This window comes from Thamnophis elegans, chromosome 12 (assembly GCF_009769535.1).
Source record: "Thamnophis elegans isolate rThaEle1 chromosome 12, rThaEle1.pri, whole genome shotgun sequence".
Taxonomy (NCBI): Eukaryota; Metazoa; Chordata; class Lepidosauria; order Squamata; family Colubridae; genus Thamnophis; species Thamnophis elegans.
This window is the reverse complement of record NC_045552.1, coordinates 29,820,314-29,838,540: the sequence shown is the minus strand read 5'-3', so window position 1 is coordinate 29,838,540 and position 18,227 is coordinate 29,820,314. Positions and strand designations below refer to the sequence as shown.

General features: G+C 45.0%; 1 protein-coding gene and 1 long non-coding RNA gene across 5 annotated transcripts in view; one reads left to right on the top strand and one right to left on the bottom strand.

The window, feature by feature from the left end:
• LOC116515309 overlaps nt 1-5,138 on the bottom strand; it is a 16,009-nt gene extending 10,871 nt beyond the window's left edge. Inside the window, exon 1 of the long non-coding RNA XR_004256236.1 lies at nt 4,938-5,138. This is a non-coding gene — a long non-coding RNA (uncharacterized LOC116515309). The remainder of the gene's footprint in view (nt 1-4,937) is intronic.
• CCDC28B (coiled-coil domain containing 28B) lies at nt 5,001-18,227 on the top strand. Of its 4 annotated transcripts, none has more exons than XM_032227274.1 (6): nt 5,001-5,078; nt 5,823-6,008; nt 7,243-7,412; nt 13,479-13,633; nt 15,364-15,386; nt 16,941-18,227. In XM_032227274.1, exons 2-6 carry the CDS (start codon nt 5,851-5,853, stop codon nt 16,993-16,995), a joined length of 561 nt encoding a protein of 186 aa, XP_032083165.1. In that variant the 5' UTR covers nt 5,001-5,078; nt 5,823-5,850; the 3' UTR covers nt 16,996-18,227. The 4 variants fall into 4 exon arrangements, with proteins under 4 accessions (XP_032083165.1, XP_032083163.1, XP_032083166.1 ...); XM_032227272.1 differs by lacking the exon at nt 5,001-5,078 and adding an exon at nt 5,120-5,197; XM_032227273.1 differs by lacking the exon at nt 5,001-5,078 and adding an exon at nt 5,286-5,735.

Genomic DNA, 18,227 nt, shown 5'->3' with positions numbered 1-18,227 from the left:
GATCTAAGTGGGCACAAAATGGGAGCGTTCAGAACCCTACAACCACCGGCATGAAAATTTGCCTACCAGTAAAGGGGGAAGAGAAAAGAACTAAAACATCAAGGAAACCCTCAGAACCTCTGGCTATCCCAACTGGGCCTCCATCAAATCCAGGAAAAGAGCCAGCAGGAGCGCCTCCTTAACAGACAAAGAAGAGAACAACAAAGAAAGCAACATTATCATTCCATACTATGCAGAAACATCTGAAAAGCTCATGAGGATCTTCAACCAAAATAGCATACGTGCACGCTTTAAATCCAAGAATACACTAAGGCAGAAGCTTGTCCACCCCAAGCATAAAACACCCAGGCTCAAACTGGACAATGTGATATGCGCAATACAATGCAGTGAGACATGCAAATCTGTGCATTGGAGAAACAAAACAACCACAAACACATGACTCTCTCCACAGAGGGGGAGGAATACGACACCATCTATCTCCTATCTACAGCACAGTCCTTTCAGCTGTTCCAAGAAGGTTCCACACCTATTTGCACTGTGACCCTGAAGGCATAGATACCTACCTCCCCCAAGAGAGAGTGCTAATGACCAGAGCAGTGTTTTTCAACCATTTTTGTGCAAAGGCACACTTTTTTCATGAAAAAAATCACGAGGCACACCACCATTAGAAAATGTTAAAAAAATTTAACTCTGTGCCTATATTGACTATATATAAAGTGTTTTTCCCACGGCACACCTTACACTATGTCACGGCACACTAGTGTGCCGCGGCACAGTGGTTGAAAAACACTGGACCAGAGAACTGCAAGGAATATACACCATTCAGTCAGAACTGAAGAAGCTTCTTGGATGAGAAGTGAAACAGCTTCAAGGGGGAAAAAAAGACCAGTTGCCTTTTGAAAAAGCACATGTAGGATACCCAGGATTGGGATGACTGAGAGTCTCCATAGACGTGGTGAAAGAGATGGCTCCAGGTTGCCCACTAAGTGAGGCCAGGCAGTGTATTCTCTCTTTATTGATTCAAACTGTATCCTCATAAATGAAGGGAAGTTGGACTGGAAGAAGCTAAGTGAGGCTTTAAAACTGGAGGAAAACACATAAGCCTGGGCTGAGTTGATAACACTGCACGGACAGCTGAAGACACAAAGGAGCTGCCAGATGTAATGAAAGTAAAAGAATCAAGAAGCCCAGGGACAAAATGAGACAAAAAACAAGTTGATACATTACCAACAATTATAACAACGAACCCTAGGAATGGTTGCATCACCCATCAACTGTAAAGGAACAGGCTGTCAAAAAACATACAACTAGTCCTGGCCTCAACTGTTTGTTTAGTGGTCGCTCAAAATTAGGATGGCACAGAAAAAGGTGACATGACCATTTTTCACATGACTGTTGCAGCATCCCATAGACACACGTGATCAAAATTCAGACCCTTGGCAACTGGCTCATTTTTATTTCAGTTGCAATGTCCCAAGATCATGTGATCACCTTTTGTGATCTGACAAGCAAAAACAATGAGGAAGCCCGATTCACTTAACAGTTGTGCTACTAGCTTAACAACTGCAATGATTCACTTAGCAACTGCGGCAAGAAAGGTTGTTAAATGGGGGCAAAACTTACAACTGTCTTAGTGTCAGCATCACTCCATTACATAATTAGGAAAGAAAGACTAAGAGACTCCATGGATTGGAAATCAAAAGTACTTTTACTAATTATAAATGGTAAGCAAGCAGTTGCGAAGCAAAGTCTACTTAATTAGGCGCGAAAGCAATTGAGATATAGAATAGCCCATTCCCCACCCCTTAAGATCATAGCCTCAGGCCAATCATAAGTCCTTCAAGTGTCAGGTGTGAGATAACTTCAAACAGACATCACGAAGATGGAATGTCGAGGCCGTTAGTCAAAGCGGGAAGCTCTCACGCATGCGCCATCCGAACAACTCGAACAACCTAGAACATTCCTCCAGCCCATCAATTAACCCCTCCCAAATACCAGCCCTCCCTCCCCGTTTCATGGCAGCTGAAGCAATAGCAAGGCAGAAGCTGACACTTAGCAACAAAAAATTTGAGCTCAAAAGTGGTCGTAAGTCAAGGAAATATCTGGCTCTTATCAGAAGGGCTTTAAACTAAAATTGAGGGGGGAGGGAGGCAATCTTCAAGACCTTTAAAACCTAATTCGAACCAAAAACCACTAGATAATCAATCATATAAGGAGGGGGGGAGGAAACAGCACAGTGAAGTAGAGAGTGACGGAAACCCCAGATACAAAGTAGGAAATATAAGAACCTACCCAAGACCCATAAAGGATTCAAATGCCTAGACACAAACGCTCAAACTTCAGGGAACAAGCACGGTAAACTTGAAGTATTAGTACATGAAGGCACATATAATATAGTTGCCATTACTGAAGCTTGGTAAGATGAAACTTAGGACTGGAATGTGCTGATAGAAAGATACAAGCCATTCAAAAGAAACAGACCCAACAAAAATGGTTGTATAATACACTGTGTGCACAATTATTAGGCAAATGTATATTTTGACCATATCATTTTATGCATATTTTCCCACGTCCAAGCTGTATAAACTTGAATGCTTAGTTGGCATAAGCATATCAGGTGTTGTGTATTTGTGTAATGAGGGAGTTCCGCAGTTCGAATCCCTAGTGCCGCGTAATGAAGTGAGCTCCCATTACATGTCCCAGCTTCTGCCAACCTAGCACTTCGAAAGCATGTAAAAAGGCAAGTAGAAAAATAGGTACCACCTTTGGTGGGAAGGGAACAACATTCCATGCACCTTCGGCATTTAGTCATGCCGGCTACATGACCACGAAGACATCTTCGGACAAAGCTCTTCGGCTTTGAAACAGAGGTGAGCACCACCCCCTAGAGTCGGGAACGACTAGCACACAGGTGCGAGGGGAAACTGCCTTTCCTCAGACAAAATGGGTAAAAAAGATTGAAGTGACTGAAAAGTCATAAAATGTAAAATGTCTTTCAGAGGGATGCAGCATTCTTGAAATTGCTAAGATATTGGGGTGTGGTCACAAAACTATCAAACATTTTGTTGCAAATAGTCAACAGCGTCACAAGAAACGTGTTGAGAGAAAAAAGACGCACCTTAACTGCCAAAGGTTTGAGAAGAATCAAACGTGAAGCTACCAGGAACCCGTTATCCTTCCGTGCTGTTATATTCCAGAACTGCAGCCTACCTGGAGTGCCCAGAAGTAGAAAGTGTTCAGAGCTCAGAGACATGGCCAAGGTAAGGGATGCTGAAACCCGACCACCACTGAACAGGACACACAGGTTGAAACGGTAAGCCTGGGCCAAGAAATATCTGGAGACAGATTTTTCAAAGGTTTTGTGGACTGATGAGATGAGAGTGACACGATGGACTAGATGGGTGGGCCCTTGGCTGGATCAGTAATGAGCACGGAGCTCCACTTTGACACCACCAAGGTGGAGGTTGGGTACTGGTGTGGGCTGGTATTATTAAAGATGAGCTGGTTGGGTCTTTTTAGGTTGAAGATGGACTCAAAATCAACCTCCAAATGTACTGTCAGTTTTTAGAAGACACTTTCTTTAAGCAGCGGTACAGGAAAAAGTCTGCATCTTTAAAGATGACTATGATTTTTATGCAGGACAATGCTCCATCGCATGGAAAGAAGTACTCCACTGAGTAGCTAGCCAGTTAAAGCATCTTTGGGTTTCCTAACAATGAGAACAATTATTAACCAGTGGAACAGCTTGCCTTCAAAAGTTGTGGGTTCTTCATCACTGGAGGTTTAAAGAAAAGACTGGACAGAACACCTGTCTGAAATGTTAGAGGGTCTCCTGCTTGAGCAGAGGGTTGGACTAGAAGCCTTTGAAGGTCCCTTCCAGTTCTATTCTGATTGATTGATCTGATTGACTATCTGTATCACAAACTAGCCCTTGGCAAAGCAGCTGTGAAGACTTTATGAAAGCAAAAGTTGATCTTTGAAGATGCAGGAAAAATGCCCTTTTATGTTTGTGAACTTTTGTGATGGAGATGACCAAGCTATGGATAGCTAAGAAAAGAAACAAACAAACACAGAGTTCTTATTTGGGCCACAAATAATCAGATTATCATACTTTGAACACCTTATGTGAAGATCTCTTTTTTTCCCATCTTTAATGCTGAGAAAGAGGGAAGAAGAAATGATGAGCAGCAGCGTTCTCTGTGTTTCTGTGCCTGTGAATGTGTCCTGGGTGGGGGGACACCCAAAAGTCCAGGTCATCCGGGGGAAGGTCAGTCCATCCAGGTGGTCCACCCAGTTGAGGGCATATTGTCCCCCAGATCCATTCTTCTCTTCCTACCGGTATCATTTTTACCCTTTTCATCAAAGTTGTTTCACGTTCTCTCATTTATCTGAATTGTGAAGATGGGATTTAATTTGCTTATTTCCAAACTCAAATTTCAGAAGTAAAACCAAGGAATAGCAGCATTTTTAATAGTGACAGTTGGCAATTTTGACCTGCGGTCAAAATTTTATTCCGTCCAGGGAAGATCTACTTGTTGAGCGACAGAATTACACAATCTGACAGTTCTCTGATTAGAGAATTCTGCCTGCCGGGGCTTTGCCGATAGGGGAATTCTGGGAGCCGAAGTCTGCCAGGGCTGAGAAGGGCGCTCTGTCTGTGCCAATCGCAGGAGGCCTCGGGCCCCCTTCAATGCCTTCAGCCGCGGAAGGCGGAGCAGATGCGAGATCCTCTGCACTGGATCCCCCCCCCCCCGCGAAGCTCCTACATCCCGCGCGCTTGACCGCCAGGCTCGGGACTGGCTCTGCGGTCGCCGCCCGGGGATCGCCCAGCTCAAGAGAGGCGCGGGCTCTTCCTCCTAAAGCAAGCGGGGCGGCTGGGGCAGCCAGCTCCCACTCGGCGCTCGGAGGGGCTCGGCAGGGAGGGCAGCCCGCCTTACCCGGCCGGAGGGGCGTCATCTCCGGCTCCAGTCCAGCCTGCGGCGCTTGCAGCCCCCGCCAGCTCCTCCAGGGACTCCCAGGCTCGGCGCCGGAGAGCCGCCGCGAAAGAGGCGGGCCAGGTTGCCTGGGCGGCGGCAGAGGTTCCCTTTGTTCTTTCGGGCGGGGGAAGCTGGTGGGGGGGGGGAGAGGCTTCGTCCGTTCCGTCCGCGCCCCGCCTACGCTGCCCTCACCCGACAAGCGCGCCCCGGATGCCGCGCAGGTCTGGCGGGCGGTGCCGTGGGCGAATCCCGGGGCGGAGGGCGGCAGGGAGGACTGGCCGGACTCTTCACGGGGTGGCTGGCTGTGTTTTTCTGCCCCTGCCAGCTGGAGCTCAGGGGAGGGGGGGAAGAGAGAGAGAGAGGGAGGGAGAGAGAGAGAGATGAGTGGACATGAAGTCAACATGAGTGGACTTCCCTCTTCTTTTCAAATTTTATTAAAGTTTGTTAGGTCAAAGGAGGTCAAGGGAGGAGAAAAAGAGGTGAAAAGAGAAAGGCAAAAAAGTAGTGACTTTTCCCAACTTTTTTCAATGCAGTAACATTAAAATTTTTTTATCTTCAATCTTTTTGTTGTACATTTCTAAATATTTCAAACCCTTTCTATAACAACAAAGTTATTTTACTCATCGAAACCTAAAATCAAAGTTTCAATGTTTTTGTTTTTGAGCAAAAAGTCCAGAAGCGGTTGCCAGTGTGGACTTTAGACAACATTCCTTGTCCTCTTTGTCCTTCTGTTCCGGGATCTTGTGAGACTTTCCTCCAGTATGGAATTCAATGCAGGGATTTCCAAAGTCATCACTCGGTAACTTTTGCGTGGCCTCCTCCATTTTGCTTGCTCTTCTCTTGCAGGTTGAGTGACGGAGAGAGAGACCCCACGATGGAGGAGAGGAAGAAGAAGAGCCCCAAGGCTCACCTCAGCCAACCGGTGCCTGCAAGTGCGCTGCGCAAGCTGCCTGGCCCGGCCAGCAAGAGTGCCTCTTTCTCGCTGGGGACGCCACACCTCCCGTCTCCAAGGCCAAGAGCCAAGTTTAAGAGGTCAGCATGAGGGCAGGGCAGAGTGGGCCTCCGAGGGCCAGGCCTAAGGGCACAGGGCAGGTGCTGGCATTCTGGCAGCATTTTCGGGAAGAGTAGGTAGAATCTGAATCTCACACGGATGGGAGATTCGTTTATTTTCTCTTGCCGCTCCAGCCCATGTCAGAAGCTGTCTCAGAGCATCATAAAGCATTTGAACCAACCCTAGCAAATAAAAATAATAACAAAAGGCAACAGGGAAAAGCATTTGACTATTTAAAAAAAATCAGTAATAAGAAACAGTATTAGAACTGTTTCAACTGTGGGCAGCGTGTGGGAGGAATTTGAGCTTGGAAAAGTAGCAGGGTCGGGGCTGGGAGGAAACTTCAGAGTTGGCAAAAACCTCTCAGAAGCCAATAAAAAAAGTGCTCCAGTCTTGCCGCTAAGAAAACTTCCTAGTCAGGCTGATGAAGTCACCAGGAGACAACCTTGACTTGGGGGAGATGTTATTTATGAAACAGAGCTTAGCCCACATATATCATTCCTCATATAAGTGTTTGTGATGCCCGAAGGGGCTCCGTTTGCATTTTAAAATGTTTTGTGACTCACACTTGAGTTCTTGTCTTAGTGATGAGGATGCCAGCATAATCTACTCTGGATCTCACTGAGTGATCGGGGGTTAGAAAGCTTATCCTGCAGTGGTGGGTTCAGTCAAGGGTCTTTGATGGGGTCCCTCGGTTAAGATAGTTCTTTCACATCCTCCTAGCATTACACAACCACAATTCATTAAAAGGAAACTCTTTAATAGGGCCAGTCTGGTCCAGCTGTATTCACACAACATGCTTGATGTGGCCACCAAGCTAGCTTCCTTTCTGAGTTTGCACAGTGCAGGGAACAAAAAGCTATTCAGAATTATAATCAGCCAAGCCTCAGTTTGTGCAAATGCAGATATATAAGTATCTTGAGGGAGCACCACATTTATGCTGCAGAGTTGTAGGAGAGCAGGTGGGAAGAAGAGGCTCAGCCAGAAGTATAAAACACCCCATTAGTAGCTATTTAAAGGGCAGCCAAAATGCCACTCCTTGCAGATCACCCTTCGGGCAATGCCAAAGCCTTTTCTGCAGGGGAGAAGAGCTGTTGTGCCAACCAGCTGGCTGCTTGGCCGATCTGTGGGGGAGAACCTGCTTTTCTCTTGAAGGCTGGCTGGCTTCCTGCCATTATCACCCCAGATTTCACCTTTCCTTATTTTCTGTTGCAGAGCAAGCAAGGAGACGTCACGAGTTCCCCAGCTTGGGGGCAATGCGGGGTCTGTGGTGGGCACCCCCCTGCAGCATTCCTTCCTGACCGACGTCTCTGATGTGTATGAAATGGAAGGGGGTCTCCTTAACCTGCTGAATGATTTCCATTCAGGGAAGCTGCAAGCTTTTGGTAATGTCTTTGATGCTGGAATATCTGTAGATTGTGTTGTGTTGGACAGAGAGAGAGGAGGCGGGTTTAAATCCTAAATTATCACTAATCTCATCTAACTGGTTAAAAAAGGCTCTTAGCCATTTGTGAAATCAGAGATGAATTAAATGGATAATCAATTTTCTCCCCCTCCTTAGTTTCTCCCCTACCAATTCTCTTCTCTCTCTCTCTTTTTGTAAATATCATTTTTATTCAGCATTTTTAAAGAATAAAATCACAGTTACACTTTTACAGCTTTCCGCTATCGGTATTCTTTTTTGCATTAACTTTACATCTCTTTTCAAGCCAATCGTATCACCTATTCCATATCTTATAATACTCTCTTTCCTCTCTATCCATTAGTTCCATCATTAATTTATCTATTTCCACGCATTCTAGCACCTTTTTATGATCTCTTTGTTTCAGGGGATGGTTTTTTGTTTCCAGTTTTGAGAATGAATGAGATTCTGGCTGTGGTAATTATATGAGGCGTAATATATTTAATTCCTTTGCTTATATTTCCTTTTATTATTCCCAAAAGAAACAGATCACGCTTCATGTCAATTTTTTGTTTCGTTACTTCCTCCAACCATTTTTGAATTTTTGTCCAGAATTCATTAGCTTTGGGACATCTCTTACCTCTCTTACGTTAAATCTTGCATCTGCTTGTCAGTCCCTGGCTACCGATGCCCCAAACCTTGGCTAGGTGCATTTCTATCTCAAAGGGCTCCATCGTTAACAAACTTGTCTACATGGAAGAAGGTTGTCCTGTCTTTCTAATAGTTCTCTTGCTGCAACAGTTAACGTTCCTCAGACTTGGTAGGGATAAAAAAGTTGTCCCAGTATCAACTCTTTTGATTTCCCTCACAAGATGTGGCAGAGAAGCAGTGGTGGGTTCCGGATCCTATTCCAACCAGTATGGCTGGAACGGGTCCGGTGTCGCCCACATGGACGTGTGCAATTTGCGCACAAATGCGTGTGGCACGCGCATGTGGCGTACCTGCCAGTGATGCCTCCACAAGCCTCTGCAATGCTCCAGCTGCTCGGCGGAGCGTCGTGGAGGTGCTGTATACACCATGTTCATGCACAGAAGCTTTGAAGGCTTAAAGGACAGGTAAGGAGCTCGGGCGGGCGGGTGGGCCCTCCGGAGCACCGTACCGGAACGGTACATGGTGCTTCGGGCAGGCTCCGGTATGCCCGTACCAGCGCGTACCACCTGCAACCCACTACTGCAGAGAAGTTTTCCTTAGCAACTTACATATGGATTATATATGGACGTGTATATAAGCTCCAATGTTTTTTTTTTTTAAATATAATTTTTATTAAACATTATTACCTTTAAAAAACAGGAAGAAAAATACAGCGACATAAATACAACGACATAAGCAAGACAAATCATACATAACAATATAAAGTAAAACATACAGATACAAATGCCGTTTTAAACATACAACCCCCCCTCCCCCCCACGGTGACAGTCATTCACAGCCCAATTTTTTCTTTCTTTCCTCATTATTAGGTCTCTACGCCACATCTTCTCATTGCAAGATTCAGGGATCTATTACGGTACCTATGTTAACTTTCCCCATTTTAATAGCAGTAGACTTAGCAGTAGACTTATATACCGCTTCATAGGCCTTTCAGGCCTCTCTAAGCGGTTTACAGAGAGTCAGCATATTGCCCCCAACAATCTGGGTCCTCATTTTACCCACCTCGGAAGGATGGAAGGCTGAGTCAACCCTGAGCCAGTGAGATTTGAACCGCTGAACTGCTGATCTAGCAGTAGCCTGCAGTGCTGCATTTAACCACTGCGCCACCTTGGCTCTTAAAGTCCCTGCTGTTCTCCTAGTCGCCCACATATACCATAGGTTCCAGCTAAGATAATGTTCTGTTTCTCCTTTGTCCCTCAGCCAACCCGTCATTCTGTCCATTTCTGCACATTCGTAGATCTTTTTAATTATAGCATCTTCCGGCGGTATAGTGGTGGATTTCCAAAATTGTGCATAGGTTATTCTTGCGGCCACAATTATATGCAGGCTCAAATGCCATATTGAACTGCTTATGTTATCTGGTTTGATGCTTAGTAACAGGTTCTCAGGTCTCCATTCAGTGTTTGCCCCGTAACCTCTTTTAACCATTTTTTAATCCTTTTCCAATATTTCGTGGCCTCAGTACAGGACCACCAAATATGGTAGAATGTGCCATCCTTTCTTCCACATTTCCAACACAATGGAGATAACCCAGGAAACATCTTGGCTAACCTCGTTGGGGGGAAGTGCCACCTATAAACCATCTTGTATATGTTTTCTTTGAATGCAGTAGATGTTGTAAGTTTAATGGTCTTACTCCATAGATCCCACCATTTGCCCATTTCAATTTCATAGCCTAGGTTTCTCTCCCATACTATTAGAAGGCTTTTGTCCATCTCTTCATTAGTATCTTGGCAGGTCAAAAATTGGTAGATCTTCGATAACATTTTCTTGTCTCCACCAAACAAGATCTTATCTAGCCCCTGAGGGTTTGGGTAGATCCCGAAACGTGCCTTATCACTTTTAAACCTGTTTCTAACCTGTAAATATTCCCACCATTCCAAATTTCTGCCCTGTTGCTCTAATTCCATTTTTGTTTTCATGTTGCCATCTTCTGTCATGATATCTTTATATGTTATGTTTCTTGTCCAATTAAATAAACTCGGATGCGTTAAGGCCTCTAATGGTGCCAACCAACACGGAACCCTAAGATAATATTTTTTCCTCATTTTTCCCCAGACCCCCATCAAAATCTTCCGAATATAATGTCCCGTGAAGTACCTATGGGGGGGATGTCTCTTTCTTGCCAGAGGGAGGCATGCCATCCCTGGGGGAGGTCATGTCCCTCTATAGCCAATAGGCGCCTTCTATTCAACATCACCCAATCTTTCACCCATGTCATGATTGCTGCGTTATAGTATGCTTCCCAGTTGGGTACTCCGAAGCCTCCCAGTTCTCTGCGTTTTTGCAAAGTTTGGGCTTTGATTCGTGCTTTCTTGCCTTGCCATATAAACTGTGTCACTATTGTCTCCAAGGATTTAAAAAAATTTTTGTCCAATTTAGTTGGTGCCGTTTGAAACAAAAACAAAAATTTTGGTAATACATATGTCTTGACTGTCGCAATCCTGCCCATCAGAGACAATTGTTTGCTACTCCAATTAGTCATATCTTTGGATGCCTGTTGTAGCAATTTCATATAGTTATCTACCTTGATAGAGGAACATCTCTCCGTCAGCCAAATTCCCAAATATTGTATTTTGTGGGCCATGTTGATCCCTAACAGGTTTTGTACTTCCCTTTTCTGGTTCAGAGTCATATTTTTAATTAACAGTTTTGTCTTCTCTTTGTTTATATGTAGCCCCGCTATCCTGCCGTACTCCTCTATTTTACGTAAAAGTTGTATCCCAGACGCCATAGGGTCCTCCAGGATAAAAACAAGGTCATCGGCGAAAGCCTGGACCTTAAATTCCTGAGCTTTAGCTCGTAACCCTTTAATTTGTGTATCGCTTCTCACTATTCTAAGAAGAGGTTCTAATGTGAGGATAAACAATAGGGGGGATAGCGGGCATCCTTGTCTTGTGCCTTTACCAATCACAATGTCACCCGCCTCTTCTCCGTTTACCAATATTGTCGCGGTTTGTCGTACATAAATTGCCCGAATTGCATTTAAGAAGCTTTCTCCAAACTTCATGTTTTCTAGTTGTGACAACATAAAATTCCAATTAACCCGATCAAAAGCCTTTTGTGCGTCAAGAAACATAAAGGCCACTTGTTTATCTGGCTGAGCTTCATAATATTCTAAGGCATCCAAAATAATTCTGACATTGTCTTTCAAATGCCTTGACGGCAGGAAGCCGTTCTGATCAGGGTGTATAAATTTGTTAAGGAAAAATTTGAGTCTATCTGCCAATATAGCTGCAAAGATTTTATAATCCACATTCAAAAGTGAAATGGGCCTATAGTTTTTAATTTGGGTACGGTCAGCTCCAATTTTAGGCAAAAGGGTTATATAAGCCTCGGCCCATGATTTCGGTGCAATAGAATCCGTCAAGACAGCATTAAATATTGCTATCATCTCTTGTCCTAAAATTTCCAAAAAAGATTTATAGATTTCTACTGGCAAACCATCCATGCCAGGAGTTTTGTTGTTTCCCATTTTTTTAACTGCCTTTTCTAGTTCCTCTAATGTTATCTTTTGGTTCAGTACCCCTTTTGCTTCATTTGAGATCTTGGGTAGATTTGCATTATCTAAAAATTCCTTAATTTGGACCTCAGAAACTTCTTCCCTACTATATAGTTGCTGAAAAAAGCCTTGGATAATTTCCTGTTTCTCCCCCTTGGTTTCTACTAATTCCCCTTTACTATTCTGCAGTTGAGCTATACATCTGCTCTCTCTTTCTTTTCGAAGTCTATAAGAGAGCCAGCGACCCGGTTTGTTAGCATGCTCAAAAAAGTTTTGCTTAGTCCCCCTAAGTTTTCGAGCGACATCCTCCTGGTCTAAAAGAGAGATCCCATGCTTAATTCTAGCCATTTCTTCTTTTTTCCTATCGTCTAGTGGGTTCTGTTGCAAGGCTTTTTCTACCACCTCCAATTTAGTTACCCATTTTGCCCTCTCTTCTAATTTTTTCCTGTGGGTACCTATTGTATGTTTAATAGCTAGGCCTCTCATATAAGCCTTGGCCGTATCCCAAAGTATTTGTGGGGTTACTCCTTTCCTATTTTCTTCAAAAAAAAAACCTCATTTCCCTTTTAAACATTTGCTGAAATTCTTGTTCTTTCACTATCTCTGTATTCATCATCCACCTTCTCTTCCTCCCCTGCCTTACTCCCTTCCACACCAATAAGAGTGGATTGTGATCGGCCCAGGTGTTGACCTCAATTACTGCTTCCTTAATCAAGTCCCCAATTTCTGGTGTCACCCAGGCCATGTCGATCCTAGAACAGGATTGGTGTCTATGTGAAAAGAAAGTAAATTGTTGTTTCTGTGGGTGGAGTTCACGCCATACATCCTTTAATTCATATTCCTCCCTCATGTCTTCAAAGGTTTTGGGGAGAACTCTCCTCCTTTCTCTTAATTTCCCCCCCTTTTGGATGTTTGAGGGGGCAGCAGAAATGAAATGTCAGTTAAGTGCAAGGCTTATGTTTCTTTGATACTTTAGTTTTGTGCTCCTAAGTCAGCATTTCTAAACCTTGGCAACTATGCTGGCGGGGGAATTCAGAGAGTTAGTCCACATATCTTCAAGCTGTCAAAGTTGAGAATCACTGTTCTAAGGACTCCAATAATTGATATCGTTTGTGTTTTTACCATCTGTGATGCTTTCAACTTGGAAGAAATTGTGATGATCTGTTTAACACACAGTGCTTGGTCTGGAGGTGATTGTTGAGTTGGGTAGGACTATCACACTGTTAGCTATAAATGCTGGCAGATCCATTAGCCCAGAGCACCTTGTCCAAATAGAACCCGAGCCAGAAAAGTAGATTAATAAATGTCTTAATTAAGTAGGAAGAGGCACCTCACCCAAGAGAGGAGAGGAGCAGCTTAGAAAAGTAGAAAATCACTTTGTATACAGTTCAAACTTACTGGGTTCAGAACGAGTTTTTTTTAAATTGGGTTAGCATCATTGGAGACATCTCTGATGCAGCACACATGCTCAGTACCTTTAGTAGGTAGCATGTAATCTTCTATAGCATCCCATAATATCATTAGTATGATCTTGTTAATGCGTATCCTCATATTCAGGAGGTTTTTGCATCCTAATGAGGCATAAAGAAGATTGCAAGTAACTAAGTCAGGGTCCCCAGACCAGTTCTCTTATCAGGCTGTACAGAGCTTTCTTTCTTTCCTCAAGGACTAGAAAGATTAATCAGAGGAACTCCTAGTTGCTGGAAACATTAATCAATGCTGCTGCCGCTGCCATTAGAGCCTTTTTGATAAGGCCGGCAGAGTTCACCTTTTCTTTCTTTTCTCTCTCTTTGGCTCACCTGTCCTCTGCACCCCTGTCCTCTGCTGGGCCTGCAGGCAGAGAATGTTCCTTTGAGCAGCTGGAACATGTGCGGGAGATGCAGGAGAAACTTGCCCGCCTGCACTTCAGCCTGGATGTCTACGTGGAGGAACTTGTGGAAGATCAGAAGAAAACTGTGGCTGACAGGAATCTGGACCAGCTGTTGACCAATGTGAGGGTCCCAAGCAACGGCCTCCTTCTCCTCTTCAGAGGACATCCCTCCCTTTCCTGTCCTCCCCCTTTCTTTGGCTGGGGACTAAAATAAGTTGCATGGTTCAGGATGCCGCTGGGCTTGATGGGGAGAGCAATTTGAAATGAAAGGAGATACTTTCCTGGATAGGTGGAAGGGTTGGGAGTCGCTTGTTTGCATGAGCATTTCCTAGTTCCTTTCCAGCCTAGAGAGAACCAATCGACCCAGGAAACCCCACCAGCAACGCACCTGGGGGAAAGCAAGCCACCACTTCCTTCTGGGTCCTGGACTTGCCTTCTCTGAGCTATTAAATTGGTGGTGATTTATAGGCCGGGTTTGTCCAAAATCAAGCCTTATGATGGGAAGTAGTGGGCAGGATGCCCAGGCTGGAGGGGGGGGTGTTCTCCAAAGGAGAGAGATGCCTTGAGCCTCGAGATAACACATAAGTGGGGAAAAGTCCTGTTCCCCGATGAGGAGATATAATGGGATGGGGAAACGACCTCAGCAAACAGCCATGATAACAACCAGATAAAAGACAGCTTAGCCTGCTGGAGGAATGGGAGTGGGGCAAAAGGCTCAGAAGACCCGCCTCTGATAAAATATTGTGTGGAGGTGGATTCCCAGAGGGTGGATTCCCAGGATGAGGGAGCGGATTCCAGAGGAGGAAGAGGCAGTCTGGATATCCTGTGTGAGAGAAAGAGGGTGAAGACAGTCCCTCCCTTCACAGAGCAAAGGCTGATGGCTTGCAGAGTCCTCGGTCTGGCAAGATTCCATCCATAGAATCAATAAATAGAATTCAATAAAGAACTCAGGTTGGGAGAATGCCACATGCCGTTCCTGGTTTTGGACTTTACATCAATCTTGCCAGACTCGGAAGGGACTCTGCTATCGGCATCTATCATCTACTCTGAGAACTCTTAGGGAGGTGCTGTCTTCACCCTCTTTCTCACACAGGATACCTGGGCTGAGTTGGCTCTTCCTCCCTGGGATGCAACCCTGCCTCCTGGGGACCCACCTCCTCGCTCCCTTCCATCACATCCCTAGACTGAAGTTGGCTTGGTATTTTGTCCTTTAGGAGGAATGCAACCCATTAAAACAAAGTTTGGTTCACTGTTGCATGGATCCAGCAGCTCAGGATGAAATGGTGGTGGGAGCCATAGCAAGACAGGGGCTGGAAGGAGGGGACCTGCCTCCCGCACTGCCCATGTGAGAGAAATGCAATCTTCAATGAAATGAAGCTAAAGCAAAGTTCGAATGGCTCCCTTTGAGGCAGAGCAGGAGGAGGCAGGGAGAGCCCAGAGACAAGGCTGTGTGTTTGTATCTTTGGCCAGAACAAGTGGGGTGTGATGAGACTGACTGGGTTCCCACAACACACTGAACGTGCCCCAGGTTAGTCTGGCTGAGGATGGGGGGCTTAGACCGGCCCTGCAGATGGGCCCTTCTTGAGGCCTCCAGAGATGGAGTGAAATGGGCACTGGGATGAGGTTGCATCTCCTCTCTAGTTAATTCTGGTCACTCTAAACCCAGCCTGGCTACCCCATATCTTTATCTTGTTTCCTTGTTTAAATTAAGCTCTTGGAAGGGTAGTTGGGCAACTTCCCCAATGCCCGTTCCTGCGCCTGGCGTGACGTGATCTTGGACAAGGCTTCTGGGGTTGTGTCTCTTGCATATGTTCATAATGCTTTCCCCCCCACCCCCATTTGTTTCTGCAGCTGGAAGAACTCAGCAATTCCATGTATCCTTTTTGTAGGGCCCAATGGGGTTCTCCTGGCAAATTGGTCCGGAGGTGGGAAAGGAAGAATGTGAATGGGGTGCCATTTCAGAGAACACTGTGGCCTATGGGGAGGCAGTGTATGGGTGTCCATGGGGATGGTGGTATCTTGTGTATAGGACTTCATTGTGCTTTGTCCTGGACACCTGAGTCCAAGGGACAGCCAATCTCTTGTCTACAACAACTCTAATTAAGATAATATAATACAGTATCTCTGCCATTGGGTAACTTGTACAAAGTACATGTAGTGCTTGACTTAACACCTTAATGGAGCCTGGAATTTCCATATGTCATGATGGTCATAACTTGAGACACCCATAGGATCGCCTTGATTTTACAACATTTTTTGAAGCGGTTGCTAAGTAGATGCTGTGCTTGTTAAGAGAACCCATTGTCCACAAACTGGTATTTACATCCATAAAACACCATAAATCATGATCATATGACCCTGCAAACAGCCATAAATACAGGCTGATTGCTGAGCATCCAACATGCAACCATGTGACTGCAGATAGGGACATGGCCATTGGACCTCTGAATGTGGGTTTTTGTACCTTTCAATAGTTGCTATGCAACCAGTTCTAAATTGTGGAGTACATGTATTACAAGTGAGCTCCTTTCTCCCATCAACAACCTGTGGACAAAAATGCTAATTTATCTTAGAAGTTTGGTAACCAAAACATTGCAATCCAGGCTAAAATGACCTTGGGTGGCTCATGTGAAACTACCCACTCAATTGTTACGAGAGCCAACCTGTGCTAAATTACGGGAGTGCTAAATTTTGCACCTTGCATAAATCCACATTCGGTCATAAAGCTCACAGACTGATCTTGAGAACTGTCAGTGTGCAATTATTCCATGAGCCACGTCTATGTTGCTTGGTACTCCCAAATCCAAGCCAGCAGTCTTAACAGATGTTCCAAGTAGACAGGGTTGGTGTGGGTTACACTTCCAGGTTCCTCAATGTTCATGTTACATCTTGCAGATTCAATAGAGAGCTGCAATCTAAACTAAGTCAGCATGGCTGATGTTCATAACAATATTATACTTCATAGGATGAACCAATGGCAAAGATGTCCCTGGGTGGATGAGGGTCAAAGAAGGCAAGATCAGCGTTTTTCAACTTTGGCAACTTTAAGATGGTGGACTTCATCTCCCAGAATTCCCCAGCCAGCAAGTCTGTTGAGGTGCGCCCATCTTAAAAGTTGACAAAGTTAAGAAACATTAGTCAAGACAAGGACTGTAGCTATGCAATCAAAGCCTTGCTCTTTTGTTTACATGTATTTGCACCTGTAAAAAAGGGTGGGACTTTGGTTGTGGCTGCCATCTTGGCTTTTTTCACCCGGATGCAATCATGCATGAAGATTAGCCAGGATTCCTTGCCGTTGGTCATTTGGACTGAGATGGATAGGAGCTGAAGTCAAAAACTTCAGGCAGCTGGTCTATCCGAACTATAGAAGCCCGGAGAAATGGTTGCTCTCTGTCTCCTCCTACTCATTTCTTAACTCTTTACCTTAGACAAAAGCTTCACCTGGCTGAAAATCCTGATGTGGAAGAAGCGCCCAATGCCTAAAAGAGGCATCGGGAAGGGCCAGGCCGGCCCCCTTCTGACGAGGCCTCAAGAAAGATGCCCTACAAGGATGTCTGGCAGGCAACTACTTCTGAATTGTGCTATAAAAAGGTTAGGGGCTGCTGGTTGGAAAGACATAGAGACACATAAGCAGCAGGACTGGAGATCGCAGGAGGCAGAAAGCTCAAGGAAAAAAAGTGTGTTCTGCATGGCTACCGAAAAACAAAGGAAGAAGGAAGGCAAAGGAGAGGGACTGGCCAGGATGCTGATCTTCCACATTGGCACCCCGAGTTGAGATACCTTCTTTTGCTCAGGTGTGGCAAGAGGAGGCGGCTTTTGGTTTCCTTCCCCTTGCAGTGTTGCTCCAGGTTCCATAACTGACAAACCTCTCTGGAAGTTTGGGATGAGCAGCAGACACAGCAGCGATGACGGCCCTGCATTCTCTCTCCTGCTGTGTGAGCTGGGCACCTCTAATTTTAAATAGTTTTGTTTTTGTAATGCTACATGAGTTTGATCTCCTGCTTCCTGTGCCTGCTTGCACATGGCCTTGGTCTGAGAGCTATATATTATTCTTTCCAAGAACACAATTACTTTATTAGAGGTGGGACAATTGCTTTGGGGGGAGTTTGGAAAAAGCTCTCATTATTCATGATGATACTTTTATATGCCTCCTTTTTCACTTGGATTTATAGATGTGGGCAACAGATGAATTCCAACAACATCAAACGTGAAAGCGACTGGGGAACATTTTGTGCTGAGATGATTCTTGAGAACATAATTATCGCTGCACCCCCCCATACCCCTCCCCCAAATCTCCCTGGCTGGGGATGTGCAGGAGAAGGAGCAGACTGAGCTGCTTGGTTTGCTTGTCACAGAGGTTGACTCACAAACAGATGGAGAGACCTCCTGCTCAGCAGTGGGGAAGCAGGGAATTCCATCCCCAAAACTACTTGGATCTTCGATTAGCCTATTTCCAGAAGGCTTTCTCTGTTGCTGGAATTGGGGGCGGTTTATTCCTTTGTAAGCGATTTAGTTCACTTCCAGCTGCAGACTCTGGTTCCTGTGAGCCATCAATGTAGTGCTGAGAGTGGGGAAGCCATGACTCTTGGTCATAAAAGAAAAAACATTTGAAATGACGCTCTCTGGTTTTGATTACTTTGATTAAACGGGAGGGTGCTGCTCATTTTGAGATCTTCCTGTAGGAAAGGTGTGGGGTAGAACTTGTGGACTTGAAC